The sequence below is a fragment of the Oreochromis aureus genome, linkage group 14 (assembly GCF_013358895.1).
Source record: "Oreochromis aureus strain Israel breed Guangdong linkage group 14, ZZ_aureus, whole genome shotgun sequence".
NCBI lineage: Eukaryota > Metazoa > Chordata > Actinopteri > Cichliformes > Cichlidae > Oreochromis > Oreochromis aureus.
In genome coordinates this window covers 34,341,404-34,365,529 of record NC_052955.1, presented here as the reverse complement: position 1 = coordinate 34,365,529, position 24,126 = coordinate 34,341,404, and the positions used below count along the sequence as shown (strand labels likewise).

The window sequence follows — 24,126 nt, the reverse complement described above, 5'->3', positions numbered from 1 at the left end:
TAACAGATTGCATGCTCTAACCTGCTGAGAGGACAAAGGCGGGTTCGGCTGAAATTAACTTGTCAGGATTCAGTTAAACTGGATTTGGTATGAGCTAATCAGGTTTAAGGTGTGGTTCTCCCATTTGCAAAAGTAACAAGAAACTTGGACCTGTGTGCTCTGAAATGGAAACGACATGTTCAGAATGTAAAACCAAGCTTTTAAACACAAAATTTTATTTAAGCAAAATGTTTTATTTTCTTTCAGCTCAGTTACAGGTCAGTCACAAGTACACAGTTGTGAATCATTCCCTCTGAGGACTTTTTCTGAAAATCTTGCAACGTATTACAAAAAAATTATCATTTTAAGAACATTGAGATAAATATGAGGTTCAGTTTTGTTCAGATCGTTTTGATCAGTCAGGTCATAGCAGTCCCAATAAAAGGAAAATTCTGTTGGCCAGTATAGAATTAACCAGCCCAACAGATGTATATGTGGCAAACTTAGAAGGCACTTCAATCTCTTTTCTCCTCCTGGCATTGTTGTCACTTTTTGGTACTTTGTACCATGAATACAACACGTGCAGGCTCACTGTTTTTGCTATCTGCCGAGTTGCCAGCAGTATTGCAGCCCCCACCAAGAAGCGGCCAGTGCCTAGCGCCAGTGCGCTCGCTGTCATCGTGGGCAAAGGTACGGGCAACATCCCCTCGGGCTCAAACGTCTGCCCCAGCTGCTGATTCACCCAGTACCCCACTGAGGCCCCGGCGCAGGTTCCCAGAATGGTGGTCGTATCCGCCCGTGTGGTGCTGTAATGATCCAGCTCTGGGTATATGTAGCAGAGGAAGTAGAACAGTACCAGCACTGCAATGGGGGAGATGGGGCTGTTGAGCTGGAAGTGGTCCATTGTTTCCCAGTAGGGATAGGTGCCCCCTAACAGCACGGCAGAGATCAAGAGCCCACAGATCACATCCTGAAGGCAGAAAGAGAAGAATCACTTATAAACTGAATTCCTAAAAAGATGGGATGCCGCAATGAATCTGCATATCTCATCTACCAGCATTTTTTTCACATAGGAAACATATCAAATGTTTGAACTGTGACATTTCACTGTTTCAAGAAAATACTAGCTCATGTTGAATTTGATAGCAGCAACATGTTTCTGAAAAATTGGGAATAAAATGAAACAGCTGTAGGAACATTTTGCAACTAATTAGGTTACTTGGAAACCGCTCAGTAACACGGCTGGTTATAAGAAGAGCGGCTTAGAGAGACAGAGTTTTACCAATCTGCAGAAAACTGCAAATTTCAGAATACTGTTCATCAGACTCTAAATATCTCATCATTTACAATGCATAAAATCATCAAAAGGTTCTGGAGAAATCTCTGTGTGCAAGGGACAAAGTGGAAAATCAATATTGGCTACCTGTTTTCATCAGGCATGCATCATCCTCACACAGCACTGCACTAAAAACAGTCAAGATTCTGTCATAGAAATCAATGCATGTGCTCTGGAACACAACAAGTCTTCTCTGGATGAAAACATTATTTAAAATGGACTGAGGCAAAGAGGAAAACTGCTCTGTGGTCAGAGAAATTGAAATGTGATATTCTTTTTGGGAAAACAGAATCATCTGGCTCGTTATCAGCACTCAGTTAAAAAGCTCTGATCGGATGGAGGTGCATTACTGCCTATGGAAGTGGCAGCTTGCACGTCTGGAAAGGCACATCAGTCTTCAAAGGTAAATGCAGGTTTTAGAGCAACGCATCTTCCTGTCCAGACAATGTTTTTTTCAGGGAGGGTCTTGCATATTTCAGCAAGACTGATAAATCACATGCTGCATCTATTATAACAGCATGGCTTTGTTTTAGAGTGTGTGTGCATAATTGACTTGCCTGTAACATTTGGCATCAATCCATATGAAATGAGAAATGCAACCCAGGATTGTTGCGCAGCTAGAATGCACTATGCAAACACAGTCCCTGCCCTAACTTGAGATGTGTTGGTGCCATCAAATTCAAAGTGAACCAGTATTTTTCACATTTTCCTCAGTTTAAACATTTGAAATGCTTTTTGCGTTCTATTGTGAAGGAAATAGTTCACGAGGTCTGTAAATCATTGCATTATGTTTGTATTTACATTTTACATAGTGCCCCACCAATTTTTTTTTTAAGATTTGGTGTCGTACAACGAATGCATCAGGAATAAAACAGAAAGTTACAGGTATTTTTATCTTGACAAAATTCAGATAAGAAGACATGTCACCTTTGTGTCTACTCTGAAAATATGAGCCTATTGTTAGTGCTCAGTTAGCTCTCCTGATATGATATGATATGATATGATATGATATGATATGATATGATATGATATGTCGGTCATTTTGGAGAAAAATCCGGAGGAAGAGGAGCCACGTCAGTATTTACTGTAGCCATTCACATGCTCTACAGTGATACAATATCACAATATTTACTTTGAATTTATGCAGAAAAAGGAAAATCCAAACTTTAGTGAACACATCAGACTTTTACCAACACTAAAATCAACATGTCTGACAGCTTTAAAGGAGTTCAAGTCTCAGTCTGAGGAAAGCTCCTGTATGACAACTCGTCTGTCTGAGGTAGAGAAAAATACACACTGTAATACACCAGTTCCTCCTGATCTGACCTGGTAATTAATAATAGATTTTAATATCAAATGAAGGAACCTTTTGTCCTCTCACGTGTGTTAATATTTGTTGAATCTGCTGTGGGCTATGAGTCTCATTCATAACCTCTCATTCAAGACTTTATGTACACTTCTTGCAACCTAAGCAAGTAGACCTCTGTTTGTGTCCTCTGTGATGTTTCAGAGGACAGAATTGTGGAGACATGTCTGACTCGGAGTAAATCTGACTGTGTGCACATCGATGCTTTTTCATTAAGGAATGTCTGGAATGAGATGTGTTTGGGCAGAAAGTGAAAGTCTGTGCTATACCCTGCAAAAGAGTTGCAAATGAATTATTAAAGATTTATGGACTGCAGGCATAGGTTAGATCATGTAAAACCTGACCAGGCATTTATATTATTTATGATTTACAAGGTGCATTTATGAGGACGTATGGTGTTGTAACAGTGGACGATGGGTAGTTTAACCTTCTTGTACTCCACTGTAAATAAAGATCAAATTTTACTATGGTGCTGTGCACAAATCTGAATAGTGTGGCCTCTGTGTGACTGACCAGCGTGACATACGCCACTTGAAACCATGAAAGACGTCAACTACCATTCGATCTCAGTGTGACTGGATATTAGAGTCAGATGTTTTGGGAATTTTCTCACAAGCAAGAAAGCAGATGAGCATATTTCCCGTAATCCCACATTTTAAATGGCTATGGTCTTAATAAATGTGATAAAAAATAACTGTGTGAGTCATAAGTGCTGATGCTTCCCATTTAAAAGAAGGCAGCATGAAGTGCCTGCTGAATTTTGAGTCTTGGATCAAAGCCTCAGCCAGACAACTTAACCAGACACAATGAATAATGAATCCCGTGTTGAGCTTTAATGTTTTATACTGTAGTATGTGTGCATGTGTGTGTGTGTGTGTGTGTGCGCGAGTTGAGAGAATAGCTCACCAAAACCGAATGCATGCCAGTGTAGAGGCGGCTCAGAGACACCAAGGTCGCCAGTGTCACTGCGATGATCAGGCCCACCTCGAACTGGAACTGAGGCACAAAAATACCCACGTTATCAGCAGACATCACAGCGACCGTTGAGCAAAAAGCACTCCCTGATTACATGATAAAAGATTAAATCCATCAGCAGGATGAGGCATGCCTACAATTCTTCCTCGTGCAGTCATCTTTCAAGGAAAAAACCCAAGAATTGTTTTTATTTGGTGCTTTTTGTCCTTCCAGTTTGCCATTAAATCATCCATTCATCAATGCTCCTCATTTGGGCGTTTAGCTCGTCTCTGGCAGTTATATAGCCTGCCTAGTTGATGTACTGCCTGTCGCTGCTCCTTTATTCCTCTACAGCAGGGATGTCAAACTCATTTTACATTGTGGGCCACATACAGCTCACTTTAATCTTCAGTGGGCTGGATGGGTGAAGCTTCCCTTTCTGTCAATGAAAAGAAGTTTTTACTGCACAATTAATTCTTGAGATATTTTAATACAAGAAAAAGAAGTGAAATTGCAACAGCACGTCTCAGTTTTTACACACGATAACGAAATCCTGGTGTAGAAAATGAAGGCCTCTCAGCATGACTGTTTGAGCTTAAAATTGCTTTGGTGTAGTGTAAATGGTCATGGAGGAGGTCTTTATCAGTAGAAAAAGCTGTAACACTTATGAAAGTACAGTTTAAAGTCCAAAATCTCCATCCTTCTTCAAAGCCGTCCAGTGGGCCGAATTGGAGTCTTTGCCAGGCCGATTCTGACCCTCAGGCCGTATGTTTGACAACCCTGCTCTACTGTCTCTCCATCTTTTACCTATAGTGGCAGGTTTTGTTTCCTTCGTCCATTTCAATAACAGTAAGAAGAGAGGCCTCCCTCCTCTCCTGAGCCCCCTCTTATCCTGCCCTCTGCCTTTTTTCCTGTGTCTGTTCCTGTCCTCTGCAGCTGGAAGCCTATTCACTGCTAGTTCATGAAGAGTATTTTTTTTATGAATGGCCACAAAGGATGTCAGGGAGAGGGGGGGGAAAGAGTCACTCTGTGATTGACTGTCGTGACCTCTGACCTGCTTGGGGAGAAGTTGCCCCAAGGCCTTGTGGCTATTCAGTGGCCTCTGCAACAGCCTGCTACTCATCTATAGCGATACATGCTCTTTTCTTTCAGGGCATTCCTTGTGGAATTTCGGGACACGTTTAAGGGCTCTACTGTACATGCACATCCCTGGGGTGCTGATCTGATTTCTCTGACCCTGAGAACAGCCACAGCAACAAAGTGTGACACAGAGCTAGCCTAAACGATCCAACCGCAAATCAGTCTGACAGCACCGGAGACTGTAAACTACTAAACTGAAGGGTTTAGCATTCATTCAGCTCCTCAGTCAAACACGCTGCGTGACTAAGACACTCTATGATTGAGCCCCTGATTGTTTTATTGACTGGACAGAGGAGTGGGAAAGATAAAGAGAGGAAGAGTCAGAAGGAGGAGGGAGGTGGAGACGTGGACTGACAGTCATTGACTCAGCGGAGTCCATCAGAAGACCAAACAGCAGCTCGACGGGTGTGGCTGATGGTGACTGATGGTGACTGCTGGCCCCGCCCTTCCCCACCCATTGTCCAACAGCTCAGGCACGACTCTGTGATGGACAGCTGGGCCACTCCCTTCATCCCAAACCGCCATCCTCAGGATCCCAGTGACGACACTTGGATCTGAGAGAAAACGATCATTTAGCTGGGATAACTCAACACCCAATCTTACTGCGGTCCATAAAATCCAATGGCAGTTTAATAGCACATCTAATTAGAAACCTAGTGTCTGAATTACAGTTCAACATCCACTTAGCCAACACTTCCCAACTCTAATAGCAGATGAAATACATCATCTGTGGTAGGCAATGGTAATGAGCCATGACTATTACAGTTTCAGTAATATTATCTCAATAGTGAATCAAGAAATAGTTTGTAGAACCACACTAAAAACTATCTGATTATGTTATATCCTGATCATCTTGTTGTGTTAGCCCTGGGATGCCCTGTCAAGGGCGTAGCCTGTGACCCCAAGTTTGATGAACATTTAAGAAAAGAGATAAATGTTAGAGCCTGAAGTTATATAAGTTGGTATTTGTCAGGTTTTTCAGCATTGCAGAGCAAGTGCAGAATCTGATAGTAAAATGCTATTTCATTTTCCTCTTTCACATAAGTCCACACGTACAAGGCCTTGAATAATCAGGTCACATATCTTTTGTTGAAGCCCTCATAGTCCTGTATCACTCCATTAGAACACTTCGCGCTTAGACTGCTGGTTTATTTGGGGTGCCCAGGATATTTAAAAGTAGAATGGGAGGCAAAGCCTTCAGTTTATCGGCTCCACTTCTGTGGAACCAGCTCCCAGTTCCCAACTCTCCCAACTCTCCATTCTGGAGACAGACAAGCTCTTTACTTTTAAGATTAGGCTTAAAAAGTCTTAAAAGCTGGATCAGGTGACCCTGAATCCTCCCTTAATTATAGTGCAATATGCCTAGGTTGCTGGGGGATTACCATGATCCAATGAGTGTTTCTTCTTCACTCACCTTTTTCCCTTTCTATGTGTTTACACATCACTCGGTATCAATTTACACATCATTCTTAATCATTAGTTATTATTAATCTCTGGCTCTCTTCCACATCATGTGTTTTATCCTGTGTCCCTCCCCTCAACCCCACCTGTCACAGCAGATGGCCGCCCCTCCCATCGTTCTGCTGGAGGTTTCTTCCTGTTAAAAGAGAGTTTTTTTCTTTCCACTGTCGCAAAGTGCTTGCTTAATCCTAATTTTAGGCAGCAAATTTTATGGCAATCCATCAAGCAGATTTTGATACATTTCCCTCAAAGCTGCAGTGTCATGGAAACCCAACAAATTGTATGTGATGTACTTCAGTTTTGTACAGACAAACATTGTAAAGAAGCTCCAGATGGTCATGGCTGAAGTGTAATGTGCATTGACTGTAGTGACTTTGGGGTCTGACAAGTGAAGCTAAACTGGCTTTCTTGCCAGGAGGGGACAACTGGTGTGGTTGCAAAATCAGGAAAGCTCCTGTTGTATACAAGTCTATGTAAAAACACGATTTGGTTTCCTGATGAGCCTATGGGCGCAGGTTTGAACACTTATTGAACAGAACATGACATTATTTTGTAAATTATGGTCCCCATAGTTCCCAAAATGTGATAGCGAGAGTGAAATTTACTGGTTGATAGCTTTGTCCTTATTGTTGCTGTGACTCATTTTGGATCTAAGCCAGCTTCATTCGCCCGTGGAAATTCTGGGATGATGTTGAAAACTCAGGAAAGTGAATCTGAGCCAGTTTGGAACAGATATCATTAAGCTTGCTTGCTGTGTTTCATGTTTCCCTGCATGCTCACCTGTATTCTGGAGGTGGCGCTTAGTAAAAGTGTGAAGGAGATGGCAGTTGCTGCCATGGCATGGGTGGAGGGCAGTCCATATTCTGCGTCCACACGCGTCTCCAGCTTGACAACAGGGGGAGAGAAAGGGCGAGGCAGCTTCAGGAGGTCCTTCATCACCTGGCCGACGTACATCACTAACTGCAAACGATAGAGAAGCACAGCTTTAGTAGTGCATTATGGTATCGTGTTGTTGGCTTCAAATGGTATATATCTGCCATCCCTACCTCAATGGTGCATTATTACAATAAAGCAATAAGAAATGCTGCAGAAGTGTACTAAAGTATGCTGTCCACAAAAGCAGAAATTAGATCATAAAATAACGCAAAGAGGAAGCAAGGATCCTACTTTAAAGCTAACCACACAATCTCATAAATAAGTAATCATCGTCCCCACTCAAAAAAGAAAAACTGCCCTAGAGCAAAGACTCACACTTGTATAAAGTGCAGATGCTGCAGTAGTATGGTAACAAAACCTACTGCAAGAAACAGACGACTGAAGAAAGTAGAGGTTGCTGATGCAGCGTCTCCAGCTGGTATGGTGAGACAGAGGGGTTCTGACACAATGACACAGTCGGCGCGAGGTGTGCACGCGTGCTGGGGGGGTGTATCGATGTGTGTGTCCTGCCAAATGTGCTGCCTATTCTCTTTCATGAGATCCCCAGTGGCCCTCGATGGGGCAGCCTGCTCCAGCTCCAGGTTTATTTAAAGCTCTGCCTTGTATATTTAATGAATGGCTGTCTTAGCAAGAAGCAGGGAGGCTAGTTCATGGAGAGGGAGATAGGATACTAATGTATGTGTTTAAGGGAAAGAATAGAGAGGTTGTTATTACCATCTCCACTGACACTGTAATCAGGAAACTCTTGTTACCATGGCAAATGATATAAGAGCACATCTTCTGACCCGCTGTTAGTGCAGCAACTATTTAGAGAAACAGATGCAGATAGACACAGAGAAAAATGATAGGACCAATTGTGTGAGGACACTGAACATCCGTCTCAATCTTAAACAATATAAATAATGTGCTGGATGAGGATGAAATCAGAGCTTGGACTGATAAAACCTCTTCTTGAGGGTTGCTGTGTTCATAGGTGGGATAGAAAGAGACACAAATCCGTCATGGAGGGTATTTGGTCTCCAAATCTACCAAATCAAATATGTGAGCTGCCCTCTGTTGTGACCCTTTGTGCCATTCCTAGACTGCATATTATCTTTTTAAAAATCATATTGTATGAAGTTTGACTTGGTGAAAGTAGTGAATAAAAGCACAAACCTACTAGGCCTGTCACACAGGCCTAGATGCCAGTCTGGGACCCCCCTGGGAACATCTAATCGTATTCTGCAACCAGTTGCGCAGTGGTTGCTGGGGGTTGTGCTAGGTAAAATTGGTTGCAAAGGTAGTGCTGGTCACTTAAAGATTATAGCAGTCACCTATAGTCATTTTGTCTGCAAACATTCACTAACTAAACACCGAGCGGCAGTGAAACTTGAGAAAGGGAAATGGAAACCGGAAACGAAGAAAGTCCACCTTAAAAGTAAACGTTGTACTTAACTGCCAAACCGACCAGTTCCTAGAAATTGGGACTGGGGAATTAGGTAAGTGTTTACTGACATCACAAATCAAGTGACTGATAGTGACCTTTTCTCCTAGACTTTTATATAATCACCCCTAAAGGCCAGAAGAAAGAATGCACATTTAAGGCACTTCTGCTTTGGAGAATTGCATTGGATATGGACAGTATCTCTCACTGTGAGCTCTGGTGGCAAACCAGAGCTCACAAACCTCTTTATGTTTTCCTCATGCCAAACTACTCTGTTCCTTCTCTCCCTGTCCTCTGGTCATGACTGAATACGAAGTGTGTTATTGCAATATTTGCGTCTACACTGACTGTACCCACACAAACTGAGACAGACAGAATAATTGGCTCCAGGAGGTGAACAATAAACTGAGGTCAGACAATGGCAAACCCAACCCCTTTCATACATCACAACTGTGTATTCAAGCAATAATCCATACTAGTGTGCACCCCCACCGTCTGCCTTCACACAATGGATCTGCATACCAGTTCAAGTGCTTGCATGATATGATACCCCTCCACCACCCTCTGAACTCACCATCCACACAAACATCACATTCAGCTGCCTCCAGTGAAGCTGTCACCCCAGTGTCTCATTGTAACGGTCACATCAAACGGGCTGACCCAAGGACAGTCTGGCCACATTAGGGGAAGAGTTAAAGATAGCTCACACATGCTCTGAGTGATCCTGTGAATAAGTGTATTGATCGAGGCCAGAGCAGCTTTGGACTTTGATCTGTCAACATGTAGATGAGACTCTGTGCATGCGTGCATGCATGTGTATGTGTCGGTGTGAGTACTTGTTAAGACATCTTTGTGAGGACAGAAAATTGGCATGTCACTAGACTTGTGGGGACCAACAGTCACTTATGGGGACAAAATGCCCATCCCCACAAGTTTAAAGGCATTTTTGAGGCTCAAAATGTGGTTTTAGTGTCATTGTTACAATTAGGCTATGGTTAGGTTTAACCTAAGGGTTTGGGTTAGGCATTCATTTTTGATCGTTAGGGTTAGTGTAAGCGGCTAGGAGAAGCATTATGTCAATTAGATGTCCTCACTAAGATATGAAAATGAGTGTGTGTGTGTGTGTGTGTGTGTGTAGGTGTGTGTGGAGGAGATTGGCTTTCCCACAGGCTACTGTTTATAAGTCAGAAACACAAGAATGTTAGTTCATGGTGACATGCTAAGCGGGCTTAGCTTAGCTCAAAACTGGGTGGCTAGCTCATATATTTTTCTAATATATGACCTCCAAGGTGCTGTAAAATACATGTGTCATCAGAATTATTGTGATAAATCATGGTAGGACCTGTTAATGAATGCACACAACAAGTAAAGTATCAGTGATTATAACCACCGATATCATAGCTTCAAGAGGTTCTATCATGGATTTCCTTAAAACTGAGCTTATACACCAACATAATGTTCAGATAACATGTAGAATCATTAAAACACTGTGCGGTGCTTTTTTTTTCTATAATACTTACTTTTTGGATAATTTTATGTTTAAATTTACTTTATTATTTTGTCTTTTTAAAGTATACCTATCATTCTTTATTTTATTTTCTCTCATAGTGGCTGCCACTATTAAACATGACCAAAGTTCAAAGGTCAGTGTATGTACAGATAATCTCTTTGATCCAGGTCTGACTGCTCGGAGTCTGACAGTTTTTTATATACTGTTGGCTCTACATGATGTCATATAAAATGGTCATCACAAGCAAAGTCCCCACCCACCTATTACTTAGATCACTTTGCTCCTGTAGTAGAGTCCAGGAAAAAAACCATTGTGTTCAGATTGAACATCACAGGATTCCTTTTACAATAAAACCTTGAAAAGTTTAACTTTCCTGACTTCACGACTCCTTAACTACAAATAATAGGGGCTGGGTTTGTACAATGGGCAATCTGGTAGTCACGTTCCTCCGTAATATGGCTGTGGAGCCAATATGCCAGGTCCCCACAGCATGGTTTCTGCAATTTACTGCAATAGCTTTAATAAGGAAGTGGAAACTGTTATTCTTCTGGGAACAGTTTTAAGCAGTTCTTTTAACTTTTATGATTTAGAGTACGATCCTCCGGTGCTCCTTTGTAAGTTTCTACAGAATTGACTTTGCTGAGCGGGCCTTTACTTTTCAATTTGAGAATAATCTCATCTGTATCAAATAGCTTGTTCTAACATTTTGTTACAAGTGGCTTTTTCTGGGAATAAAATTAGTTTTTATCTCTATGTTGGAACATCATATTAGAACACCTAATGTGGTTAAAAAAAACAAAAGCTATGCCACTGTCTGGATGTAAACCTTAAATTTTTGACAGCACATGTGATTTGCATAACGCTATGTTACAATGACACCTGTGTAATTCATGACCATATGGTTAGGCACAGTAACTGTTTTCTAAGTCAACCAAAGTCATTGTTTAAGTAAAGCCAAGAGCGAGCAGTGAAGGACACAAGGGTGCATGTGGCATCCGTGCTGCCGGGGCGAAGATTTGCTGTTTATGTCCGCGACAGAAGAGAGGACGGGGGGTGCAAAGCCCTCCATGAACCTCAGATAACTCCACCGACACAATGGCGGGGCGCTGTGAGAAGTTAGAGGTGCGGGCTGACACGCCCCGAGGGCTGACAGACCAAATAGTGGGTCCAGAGAGAGAAAGCTCAAATGCACTGACGAGGCCAATAAAACACTCTGCTGGTAGAGCAGGGGGAGGAGAGCACACAGTAACGCTGGTAATGTCTAACTAGAGGGAGGGCAATGAGTGTGTTTAGCGAGTGAGATGGGGACTGTGAGTGTGTGTGTGTGTATGTGTGTGTGTGTGTGTGTGTGTAGCTGTTTATGTGTATGTTTGAAAGTTCACACAGGGGCATGGTGCAGCCAGGATTCCAGAAGAATGATATCCAATCCACCCCACCCCCCAAAAACACGGAGTTCAGATACAGGGCATCCACCCAGCTTTAGGGGCAGGGGCACAAAGGGCACAAAAACACACTGCCCATCACACACACTGCAAAGAGTGAGGCTGTCTGTCTGTGTCTGCATGTCTACATCTAGACTCCTTCTGGGGTTTGACATGTTTTCAGGGTCATCATGTGCTCGATTCTGCCAGAATACACATCTGAAGGGGAGCTCCTAACAGTACTTTCCCACTGATGTGTCCTCATGTGTGGCCTTTCACCATGTCAGGGGTCCTGGTCAGGCTGGCCCCTGTGCCCCCCACCCCAAGGCCTGGGGATATATGCACATGATGGTGTCAGAGACAGGTCACTGGAAGGGGGGGGCAAGGATGAAAGGAGGTTGAAAGGTGAAGAGAGGAAGGCAGAGAAGCAGAGAGAAGAGAGGTGGCATTGTGAAGGAAATAGACATCAGACTGGAGGCTTGTGCACGCTAATGCAGTCTGACTGACACATACACACACACACACAAAGACACACTCTCCAGCTGCGACTTACAGCCCACATGTTGAGAAGGCGGCGGCACAGGAAAGGGTCCACACTCCAATGTATGTTGGGCAGACAGGTGATGTAGAAGATTTCATGCCCGAGGCTGGCCGACAGCAGGAAGAGGAAGTGCAACGGCCAGTTCCTCACCTCGTACCGAGGCCTGCCGCAGTCCTGCAAATGAAATGCAAACATCATGGAACAAGCTGCCTACAGATAATGCCTGGCTGTCTGTCAGATCAGATCAGACCAGACACACCTTTTGTTTGCGACATATCATTTTCTTTTAAAGCTTCCTTATTTAAAAAGCAGGGAGTTTGAAGCCCATAGAATTCCTTTACTCAAGCATGTTGTGTCACTATCATGAAACCAGTGGATTCACAGAGATACCTAAATTGCAGTTTTAATCTCATGGTTCCAACATCTCCCATAATGCAACTGCTTAGCCTCTCCTATTAAACCTCACATTGCCTAGTAAATCCCCACTGCTTTCAAACCTGGCACTTCCACTTTGTTACTCACACTTTATGTTATAAACATTTCCTAGACACACTTACTACATCACTGCGGCATAATGGGGGAAAATTAACCTGGCAAAGGTCCTCCAGAGCCACAGAGGACATCACAGCCTTTTCTGTCGGTATATAAGCCTCATAGAAGGAAATATACTGCAGTTACTGAGGCTTCCTAGTCTTTAAAAACATCCATATCGCTTTGTGCTGCTCCGTTTATCAAGAAATCTTTCATTCTTAAGTCAGAATGTAACCTGACTGCATCTTCACTCAGTGGCATTACTTAGAAAAACAACAAGGCCACTGTTACATGTTAGTGTGTGACCCAACTTGTTATAGTGCACATGGTGATCTGCTGGCTGACAGAAGCAGCCAGTCAAACGGGAAAAGCCAGACAGCTTGTTTTGCATAATCTCAAATAAATCTAATTAACCCGAAAGTGAATTCTCAGAGATTCGCCACCAAATGTGCTTTATCCTACTGGATTTAATGCCGCATAGCAGGAATTAAATAAATGAATAAATAAAAATGAACACCTTCACTCCGGTGCTTTGATTGAACCAAAGAAGAAAGCTTACACGTGAAGCGCATCCATTCTCCTTGTATTTATAGTTGGAATTGCTGTCCTGGTGGTCCAATCTGTCCCTCACCAGCTGCCCACGTGGTCTCTCGGGCTTGAGATGCGCGCTTTCGACGAGGAAGAGTCCGCATAGCCGCTGGAACCGGGCCACGAGCTCTGAATCGTGGAGGTAAGTCAGGAGCTCCATGCAGCGCGAAAGGGGAACCGAAATACACACTCACACAAAGACGCACATACACACACACACACACACAAACTAAGGAGAGGAAGTGGGTGATGAGGATGTTCCGGACAGGAGGAGTAGTGGAAAGTGATATGAGCCCAAGCAGGGGCGCATCCCAGGGGGCAGGGTGTAGAAGGGCGTACAGGTGCGGCTCGCCGTGCGTCACAGGTGTGCGAAGCGAGGCGGGGCTAGCTACAAAAGGAGGCTGACCCGGTAGTCTTTAGTTGCTCACCAGTAGCTAAAAGTTAGTGCGACCTTTATACCGGGCTGGATCAGGTGTTATCATCAAGTATTTATAGCAAGCACGAGGAAGATTTATGGCATGTCCATGATAGCAGGGCTTTTGACGGGGCTGTATCTTCATGTTGCTGACAACCGCACAACAGAAGTTCAGTGGTCCAAGGCTGTGCTCATAGAAGGTTTTAAGTTAAATCAGCATGTCAGGGGGATTATTACTGAGTTATTACTATGGAGTGTCTGAAAAGTCAAACTGTGTGGCTTATTGCAGTAAACTGCCATAACTGTGAGCATTTGTCTCAAAACACAAGTCTCCCTTTTCCAATAATTGGTTTATCTCGTAGATATCAGATTCAGTGATGTGCTTCTCCCACAGGCTCAGACCACATGCATGCTCTAAGAGGTTTAACAGGCTTTTCTGAAACTTTATGTTTTCTTGTAATGACTTGCCTTTTCTCCCGAGCTTAAGATAAGATTTACCCCATCAGACTTCAGTCTATAGTATTCAATTTATTTAAAATTTTTCTGGTCTTTTAAGCTTAAGATTTCTTTTATGTTTTTATTGAGCTAAATTATTGTAAAGTTGTGTTTGATTTAAATGGTTTGTTTTTTTCTGTCATGTGTCAGATAACCAAGTGGAAACCTTTGCCAGGGTCACACTACTCCATCATATTCTGCAGGCTATAGGTATTTTCTTAATAATAACTATTTGTTTTTCTATCAATAATTAATTGATCATTGATTTAAAATAATAATAAACATTATTCCACGAAGCCCAAATGCACATGTTCAATTCAACCTCAAAAAATGCTTATTACCTAAATCAACATTTTATGGTCATGAGGTGGTTATCCACAAAATTAATCTGCCTGTGATTTTCACCACAGCAGAGACTTAACTGTACAGTTTAAATATAGCAGTGAGCTTTGATTGGGAACAGCTCTGAGGTGAATACAGGTCAATTGTGACCATTCTGTAGACATTATCATGTTCACTTTCATATGTGCAAATTCTGAACTCATTGTTGGTGCTCATATTCTCATATCATTGAATAACCAAACAGTAAACTAACTTACCCGTGGTTACTTGGGACCTAATACAAAAATCGGTTATACAATCCTGTTAGAGTGCAAAGTAAAATGTTATTACAAACAGAATGCGGTGATTCAGACATCATTTAACCTCTTCAGATGGAAAGGGTACAATGAAAACTGACAGGTTCAAATATTTGCCCATTTTAAATATGATAACATGGTGCTTATTACTGTGTTGCATCACCTCTTCTTTGTGCTTGTGCTGACATCACTGATATTGCAGGTGTTTGGGAACTCAGGAGCTCAGTTGCTGTAGTTTTGGAATGAAAATATTTCCATCTTGCTCGATCATATAATAGGAGGTTGGCTTCTTAACAGTCCGAGGGTGTTCTTTACTGTGCTTTTCACTGCTTATTGTTCTGACTCTTTTCAGTTGATCTGGGCAGCAGTTACTCCACACTATTCATCTATAGAACCATCCTGCTATAATGCAAGGTACCGGCTTTCTGAAATAAGCAACAGCTTCTTTGAAAAAGACGATTCTGCGTGGCAGAACCTGTGTATGACATTCAGCATTCATGGTGCCCTCACACATTCTGCAAATGCACCATGGATGCTGGCTTTCTGGGCAGTTGGTCCCTTGCACAAATAAACCAGAGCTTGGGATTCTCTTTTCACACCCAGTGTGCCACTGTGGGCCAGGTTTACTAAACAGGGTGAAATAGCGCTTATAGGTGTGGTTAGTTCTACAGGTGTTTACAAAAGTTGCACAGTTTTCTAAACACAGGTGCAGTCAGTTCATTTCAATATTAAATGCAAAAATAAGACACACTTAGGCCAATTAGCAGTAAATTGCGTGCTGCAAATGTTAGTGAGTCAGTTTGCTCCTTCCTGTATTTTGCGGTGTGAGAGAGGAACTACTAGAAATACATATGTATCAGGGTAGGTCGTAAAAAATCTCTGAGTTGTCACCTTTTATGCCTGATTTAGACTTCTGTGGGAAATCTGCATTGTAATGACATAACTGGAAACTCTAACTCTACAAAGTGACTTTCTACTTAACCTGAAGTGCAGCTCCCTAGAAATGTAACTACAAGTCAGGCTGACACAGCCCGCAGCGACTTGATGGAATGGAAGGTTCCGACATCAGGTGAAAAGGGGTGTAGGATGCATTTGATTGCATTAGTATTCGCCTCCCCTACAACTCTGTATGAATTAATGCGTTCTTTCCTTTCACGTTTGAGGGACCGCATAAGATGAGAGAGGGGCCACCACTGGCCGGCGTGCTGCATGTTGAGAACCCTGGCCTTAGCTCAAACCAAATGTGTGTCTCAGATGATTTCAATTCCGCTCATTCTTTAAAATACCTCTCCAAAGGGTTCTCATTTGAGAGCTCATGTTCATACTTTAGAGTTTAATTTGATAACCCAACGCCTAATTAGATTTGCCCTAAATGTTCAGATGTTATGCTTCAGCTTTAGTCCCTCACTTCCTCTGGGGCAGGTATGAAGTTTGAAAAGACTATGACTATGATTGTTGTCTGTCCTCCATCTACAGCCTACACCAGCTACGTATTTTTCAGACTACAGGTGTAAATGATTCTGAAGAGTGTGTGTATGTGAAACTTGTTGATGGTCACTGTGACACACCGCATTGTGTCTGCCAGAACACCGTGTGAGTTTTGATGTTCTGTGTTACAGGAAACAGAGAATTGACGCCCCCAGTTGACCAAATAAGCGCATCCTATTGTGAGCCAGGGTCTACGTAATTCCCAGCCAGCATGGCTGTCATCATAGGCAGCCTGCTGCACGACCACAGCGGGAACAGCAACAGCAGCTCTCTAACAGGACTCTAAGACGCAGAGTCCTCTCTCTCTCTCTCTCTCTCTCTCTGTTTTGTCGGATGCTCGGACTCTCTGGATGGATGAGCCCCCCTCCTCATCCCCCCACCTTCCCACCGGAGTCACCACCATTACATCATCTATTCCCACACAGGCGAACACGAAACGAGGGCTTCTTTTGAAATATTTAACCGGGATCCCGAACTGAGTCCGGGCGACTCCACGTGAAAAGGACGCTGAGGGAGGATTTTTTTTTTTTATTTTTAAAAGAACCAAAAACAACAACAAAAAAAGAAAACACACGAGTGGTGATGTCTGCACACGGATGATGGCGTTTCAATGAAAGGGGAGAGGAGAGGAGGGGGCAGAGGAGGAGAGACGTGCACCGTCATCAGCATCTGTCCGCCAGCTCCCTTTGTGTTCACCGGAGAATGTGAATGGCGAAAGATGACATGGCAGAGGTAGATCTGGCATCGAGTGGAGCGGAACCCCCCGGCGAGGCCTCCTCGGCGTTTCCCTACGAGGAGTACGAGTGCAAAATCTGCTACAATTATTTCGACCTTGACCGCCGGGCTCCCAAGATCCTAGAGTGCCTGCACACGTTTTGCGAGGAGTGCCTGAACACGCTTCACCTTCGGGAGGAGCGGCCATGGCGCATCAGCTGCCCCGTCTGTCGCCACCGGACCCCGGTTCCTGATTATCGGATACAGAACCTCCCCAACAACACTAAGGTGACGGAGGATTTCCCGCTCTACATCGACTCGGACCCCCTGCCTCAGGACGCTTTGCCGCCGTACCCTCCCCCGCTGCACCCGGCTCTCGTCGCCCTCCGCCGGGAGGAGGGGGCGTCCAGCGCCAGTCAGGCGACCCCGTCCACCACCGTGTCCGCGGCCACAACCCTCTCCCAGGACTCGGTGCGCTACGACAGCTGTCAGAGCTGCAAGAGGGTGGCGCTGACCACCGGCTGCGTGTGCGTGATCTTCTCCTTCCTCTCCATGCTGGTGCTGCTGTTCATGGGCCTGATCTTTGTGCACAGCCACAGCATTCCTCCCTCGCCGGCGGGACCCATTTGCCTGTCGGTAGCCAGCATCTTGGCCATGTTCTCGGTGGTCGTCACATGGCTCATCTGCTGGCTCAAATACAGACCGGACCATGAGACAGGCCGCTCATCCGCCACCAGTAACTCCCGGAGAAACGCCTGATAGGCTGCCGCCTCTGACTATCGATGGAGATGTTGCAGGCTGCTGTGGGTGTGTGGGTGGTGATGTACATAGTACTGGCAACTCCTGCTCCCTTTACTTTTCTAGGAATAAATCTTGCCCGAAATGGCCTTTTATGAGTATAGCAAACACCCGAAGGCCTTCATGTTGTTGGAGCAATAGGCCGACATGATCCTATATGTTGTTTTTTCTTCCCTTAAGTTATGCACTTGAATTTGCAGTCTGGGCATCTCGATGAGTGAACTCCAAGTCTTAGACCCTCTGCCTGGGCCTAAGTCTGTATTTGGTTTGTATATGGCTGAATGTTGAAGTGCTTATTTCCAAGGTTTGACACCCTCACCACCTTACCCTGCTGAATAATATGCATATCCCACTATGCCAATCACTGTATGATAACTGTCCACGATCGTTCACTCATATCTCAACAAAGCACTATTGTATTGTACTGATATTTGCCGATATCTCATCTCTGAGTTTCCAGGCTGGTTCTTATGAAGGGTTGCTTGTATATGTTTGCGTGGAGAGCCTCTAAGATGCCGATGCAGGTACAGTAGAAGATGCATCCACAATCTAACCTTGTAAATAGTCAACAGGTGCAGAGGTGTGGGAGTGATCAGCCTTTCTTGAGGACACTTCATGAACCTTGTGCTTTAACCTCGCCCTGCAGGGTACCACTGCAGGAAAACTGCAAAGCTTGTGATTTTGAACCTGTGTTTTGCTACATTTGTGCATGTTTGGCTACTGAAAGGTCAAGGCTTTTTTTTAATAGGTTTATTTTATTTTTTTTCTTTTTAATTGGAAGAGACGGTGCGTCTCCTGACTTGTGTGCCTCACCTTGTTGCTGAATGAAGCAAAACGTCACTGTTATAATAATGGAAATCATGCACGGGCCTCCTGCTGCAGACAGCACCCAGCTGTGGGTGCTGGAAGGGATTTCCCCCTCCTGTCACATCAATGAGAAACAGGGTTTCCAATGTTTAGCACACTTGCTCATGAAAAATGTGTGGTTTTGAAGAAGGAAGCAACCTGCCCTTGTTTGCTAAATGATCCAGGCTCCACTCCCAGCTGCTTCCAAACCCGCCCGTTTTCTTCCTTCAAAGCCATGTGTGAAAAGCCAGTGATACATCTTTAAAGCTATGAAGGAAAACTCCTAAAAGGATACATTTGGTGTCATTCTGGCTCTTGAGACATCCTGTGAGTCATAATTACCTCTGGACACTTAAAGAGCCCCGTGAGCTGTGTGTGGCTAGGATTAGGAAGAGGCATTCAAGATAGAAAAACAGTACAATATGGTCTGAGAGGGTTTGTGCTATTCCGGTGCCTGCAGTAAACTAAAGCATAATATAATTTAGATGATGTAATTTATAGCTCTGAAAGGCATTGCGGGTCTGCATGTAATGCACTGGGATGAAAGAGGCTGAAGCTCACAGGCTTTATCATGAGTCAGTGGTAAAGCCTGTGAATGTTCCTGTTGCTATAACCTATACGGTTATTTATTAGGGGTGCAGTGTGAGGCCTTTACACTGCTAAATGTGCTCCACAACACATGTGAATTTGAATACTGTGATATCTTCTAACTCCGTGACAGCATTTAATATAGAATTTGAATTCAATCTGGACACCAAAGTGGGTTTTTTTTCTTTTTTAAAAAATATATAAGCACTTCTGGCCCTTGGTATCCCTACCTCACTGCAGGGGGAAAGAGCAAAGCAATTTAACCTGATTATTAAACAAACCCCCCCTCTTCTCCTTCTCAATCTGATGTCGCGTTCAATCATCCTGCTTGACCTTTTCCCAACTTGTATTTGATGCACTTTCACCCTCTTATTTGACACAAGTAAAGGGGTTTACCTTTGACAGATGTACGCATATTGTATTTATTTCAGAGGACCTAGAAAAACGTTTTTCTTTTTTTTTTCTGAGATTCTGTGGTTGTTGTTGAAGTACCAAATGTATTTGCACAGAGAAATGTTCTTTATGTGCTGTTTTACATACATAAACACATTTCAGTAATAAAGGAAACATGAGTATCCGCTCCATTTTTTATTTCTCTCACTAGGCTGAAGACAATGGTCTCTTCTTCTCTCTTACATAATGAGTGGTCATACGCTGAATACTGTACGATCCAACTTGACACATTTAGCTCCCTGCTGTGCGTCAAACATGCCCCCTGCTGGACAAAGGATGCTACACGCAATAAAAAAAAAAGTACAAATTCCATCCCTTAGTGTCAACATGGTTGCACTTCTCATGTAGGTCTAGTTATGCAAACGTTCAGCGGCTAAACGCTGATTAAAAGTAAATACATTTTTGAAGTATGAGTTGGATGCTGATGTGCGCGTTAATATCACAGCCTGAGATTTGTCATGCGTGTTTACCTACTCATACAAGGCTTCCTTTTAGCTCACATAAATTAAGCCATTGAGCATCAAGACTTTTTCCCTTATAACATAAACCCAGCAGAACAGATTAAAAATAAAAACAACAACAGTGTTGACTGTTTACCGTCTAATTGCTGGTTACGATTCAGCTCGTGCATTCTTCCGATCACGTGTTAACCAGAAGTTCCATACCTCATAAACTGATGTTCTTACACAGCGGATTTCATCGAGGAATACGCACCTCTTTTATTATCATTAGAGCAGCATGTAAATGAGCCCCGGTTCACCGGTTTGAGTGTGCACCGCCCCTCTAAGTGCAGTTACAGAGATTTCTGGTAAATAGTTTGAGGCACATTTACAAGCATTTACAAACGACATATTCTTGTAGCAATGCTAAACTTATGTATGTATGTATGTATGTATGTATGTATGTATGTATGTATGTATGTATGTATGTATGTATGTATGTCGCTTTAGATAGTTTATTTTTATTTATCTTTAGTTTAATAATTACAAGTTTCCACCCATTGCCCTACAGTATAATATACATATATAATGCAGCTTAGTATGCCCAGTTTACTAGTTTTATTAGCTTAAAATAAAGACCAGCTTACATGTTCTTTGTTTCCATTAGTCATTGTAGACAAAACATCATTTTGGCACAGCACAGTGACATCTTATATTTCTTCATTTAGTTCTCATTGAACAATAAAATATAGAGTAGGATGCTATCAAACACTCATCGGAAATTAAAGTGTCTGGCAACAGCAAGGTAAATGTAGAAAATAAATTCTCTCTCTCTCTCTCTCTCTCTCTCTCTCTCTCTCTCTCTCTCTCTACCTATATATATATATATATATATATATATATATATATATATATATATATATATATATATATATATATATATATATATATATATATATATATATATATATATATATATATATGTAGTCGAGTAGAAGTAAAAATAAATACAGATACATACAATTAAACAATTAAACCATAGCTACATCGTAAATGTTATGGTTCCACAAAACAAAGCAAATTATACAATAAGGCTTTATTGTATAAAGCCTTATTGTATAATTATACACTTTTCTGTGTGTGTGTTGCTCTTAAAAGTGATGGATACAGAGATGGACGAATAAATTTAAAAATAAAACTACAGTAAACAGAAAAACTAAAACAAAACTTCAGCTGAATCAAAGACGGTAGGCAACTTTAATGAAACATAAGTGAGAAATGTTAGTAAAAGAGTGGTCTATAAAGTTATTAGGCAATATCTCAACAACGGAGAAAATGTTGCTTTATATTTTAATGAATTATGTTTCCATTAAAATATACAGGCTATAGTGGTAAAAATATGTAAGCAAAAGAAACAATCACACAGTTTAACTTAAAAAGTGGTCCACAACTTTAGCCTACTAAAAAATAGCCGGCCTAATAAACTTGAAGAAATAAAAGGACTCTACAGTCAACATGTAACAAAGCCAAAAATAAAATTTTACCATTTATGGTGTGTGTTAATGTAATGTCATTATTGATGTTTTAATTTATTTTGAACAACTTTCATACAGTTGTGTGTGGTTTGTGTAAAGCACCGAGCTTTGTGAAGTTGAACTTTCTTTCACCTGAAACACTCAACCCTATCTCAAATCAAATAATTAGCCCGCTCCTCTAATACACTGATGGAAAAGTGTCCTGATTGATGTGACAAATATACGTGTTTGTGAATGCCGTCCACGCATGATGCAACTAATTTATTTCTCATCGGGAAAGATTTCTGACTTTGAATCTCATCTCCCGGTAATGGATTGGACACGGAGATTCGATGTCGCTTTAAAAGAAAAGGGTCGAGGTATGCATCATGCCTCACTTTCTGTTTTCCATTTGCCCCTCTATGGATTTTTTTAATTCTATAATATCCAATTTCAACGGGATCTATCCCAAATCGTCACATCCGTCATCGAAAAGAGTGATGGTTCAAACTTTAGAAGAAACGAAAACACAACGCAGTTTAACTCCCAGCTTCTTCTACACTTTATTGTACTGCTCAGATGGGGTAAAACATTCATTTACATATTAACACTGTTCATTTGGATTTCCCTACAGCCTGAAAAATCCCTGACCTTACTACTCATGTTTAATTTGGCTTGAATGGCTGACATAAAGCTCTGCCACAGCGTAGAAATGAAATCACTCTTTACGCGTTTTCGGTGGAAAATAAACAGTTTTCTCTTCTCTTTGAAGCCGCCTTATGAAAACCTGCAGGATTCATTGGCTGATGATAATAAGCTTCAGCCCGCAGATAATGACACCCTCATTAGCAGGTGAAAGACCCCCGTTAGTCCAGCTTATTTTAAAGCCAGCTTCTATCTTTTGTCTTCGCGCGTTTTTGACAGTAAGGACAACATCTGAAGCCGCCCCCCCGCCCCCCCCCCTTTTTTTTAAAGGCGAGCGTTAATTGAAACCTACTAAGCCTGTGGGGTATCTCTTCCCTGCGTACATGAAGGTGAATGACAGTGAACCCCTCCGTCGAAGCCCCTATTGCTCAGTGGAAAGCCCATAGGTGAGTGGACTGAGACGTTAAAGGGATGATCAGGTGCTGCGGGGCTTTTCAGTTTTAGTTTTGCGCGGGTCACACGAAGATTTCAGGACTTTCGGTCCAGGCTTTAAACAGTGTACATCTCCACCTGGCGTATTCATCCATGTAGGCCCACCACAGCTCATATTTAATCATACAAATGTTTTTTGTATGATCACAGCGAAGCCCACAAGAAAATATGGGCTTTGATTTGGTCCAAAATCAAGGATGTAATTGTATTAATGAGAAATGCATCAGTGCCACTAAAAAGTCAGTGAATTTTAATTGCAAAGCCAGCATTTATGATATTTTCCAAAGTCAAATATTGATAAGTTCATCTGATGACCAGACCGAATATCCACTTTGATTGTCACATAGGTGATGATGGCGTCGCCTTTCGTCATCTAGACAGTGAAGGAAAGCGAACCTTCGCTCACAAGTGAGTCTCTGGCTTCAGTGACTGATCACAGGCTAAAGGATGCTATGGCCCACGACACCCGGAAAAAGGAGAAAGGATGCTGAATGTTTACAGAGTCAACTCGTCTCCCCCCATCGTCTTTACAGAGTGGTGGACAATATTGGACAATAACCTTTGGGGGTATACGGCTCTAAAGTGCCTCAGAGCTAGACTAGCTTTACAGCCGCCCTGGCGTCGTATCCTGCTGTGGCGCACGTCCCCCTTTAGACTGTTCTCTGCTGGTCGGTGCTGCAGTCTGAAAACCACAATAAATTCCTAGAGGTCCACACTTTTTTTTTATCACCATTTGAGTCATATGTGAGGGCATGGGGTGGGAACAAATTGGAGGTCATGAGCCATAACGTGCGTAAAACACACTGGAGACGATATTACGCACAGTTGTCTTTTAGCTTTGCTTTAATAGCTGATGCTCAGAGTTCTGAAAACGCTGAACTCATAGGTTTTGCTTCAGACTGAAGCTTTTTCTGAAGCAAAATTCACCATAAAACGTAGTCGAAAACAGAGATGACAGAAAAATGTGTGTCTGGACATACGCAGTGTTATTTATCAATAAAACTGGGTCGAGAAAATAAAAATAAATAATAATTATTATGTTTTTGGTGCCAAACCAGTTAAATCACAAGAATCTTTCTACAATGCAACACATCAGGCCGTCAGGAATTTGTGGAGTAATCGTTAGGACGCAAATGTTTCACAAGAAAAACTTACGCATATCTGAGATTCAGCGGGTTAAGCTGCAGTGGAGGGCCTTATCATTTTAGTGCAATCCTAAATATTAAAGTTTTTAGTTTTTACTTGCACATCAAGTCTTTATTATTATTTTTTGGCATTAAAATTGTGTTTGGATAATTTTTACTTGACAAGGCAAAAAATTAATAGACGCGCTTTTTTCAGGACCGAGTGTGTAGTTCTGTGAAAAATAGTTCTGTGACCTGCTAATTTTAACAAAATAATTATTCCTCGTCAG

The 24,126-nt window shown here is 42.4% G+C and overlaps 2 protein-coding genes across 2 annotated transcripts; one reads left to right on the top strand and one right to left on the bottom strand.

Moving 5' to 3' along the window:
• Positions 1-212: 212 nt before the first annotated feature.
• Positions 213-13,515, bottom strand: sgpp2 (sphingosine-1-phosphate phosphatase 2). Its single transcript, XM_031749864.2, has 5 exons — positions 13,158-13,515; positions 12,080-12,241; positions 7,017-7,196; positions 3,588-3,677; positions 213-949 (listed from the first exon to the last, which is right to left on the bottom strand). The coding sequence occupies exons 1-5, from the start codon at positions 13,344-13,346 to the stop codon at positions 404-406; spliced, it is 1,167 nt and encodes a 388-aa protein (XP_031605724.1). The 5' UTR covers positions 13,347-13,515; the 3' UTR covers positions 213-403.
• A 2,885-nt stretch (positions 13,516-16,400) lies between these two features.
• Positions 16,401-19,717, top strand: LOC120443600 (E3 ubiquitin-protein ligase rnf152-B). The gene has a single exon (XM_039622528.1). The coding sequence runs from the start codon at positions 16,931-16,933 to the stop codon at positions 17,693-17,695; it is 765 nt and encodes a 254-aa protein (XP_039478462.1). The 5' UTR covers positions 16,401-16,930; the 3' UTR covers positions 17,696-19,717.
• Positions 19,718-24,126: the final 4,409 nt, after the last annotated feature.

Excerpts from the sequence above, each read along its gene's own strand:
- LOC120443600 (XM_039622528.1), top strand. The coding sequence starts at position 16,931 with ATGGCGAAAGATGACATGGCAGAGGTAGATCTGGCATCGAGTGGAGCG.
- sgpp2 (XM_031749864.2), bottom strand. The coding sequence starts at position 13,346 with ATGGAGCTCCTGACTTACCTCCACGATTCAGAGCTCGTGGCCCGGTTC. Across the intron at positions 7,197-12,079 it reads GCCTTCTCAACATGTGGGCT|TTAGTGATGTACGTCGGCCA; the intron begins GTAAGTCGCAGC and ends TATCGTTTGCAG. Across the intron at positions 950-3,587 it reads CTGGCATGCATTCGGTTTTG|GATGTGATCTGTGGGCTCTT; the intron begins GTGAGCTATTCT and ends TTCTGCCTTCAG.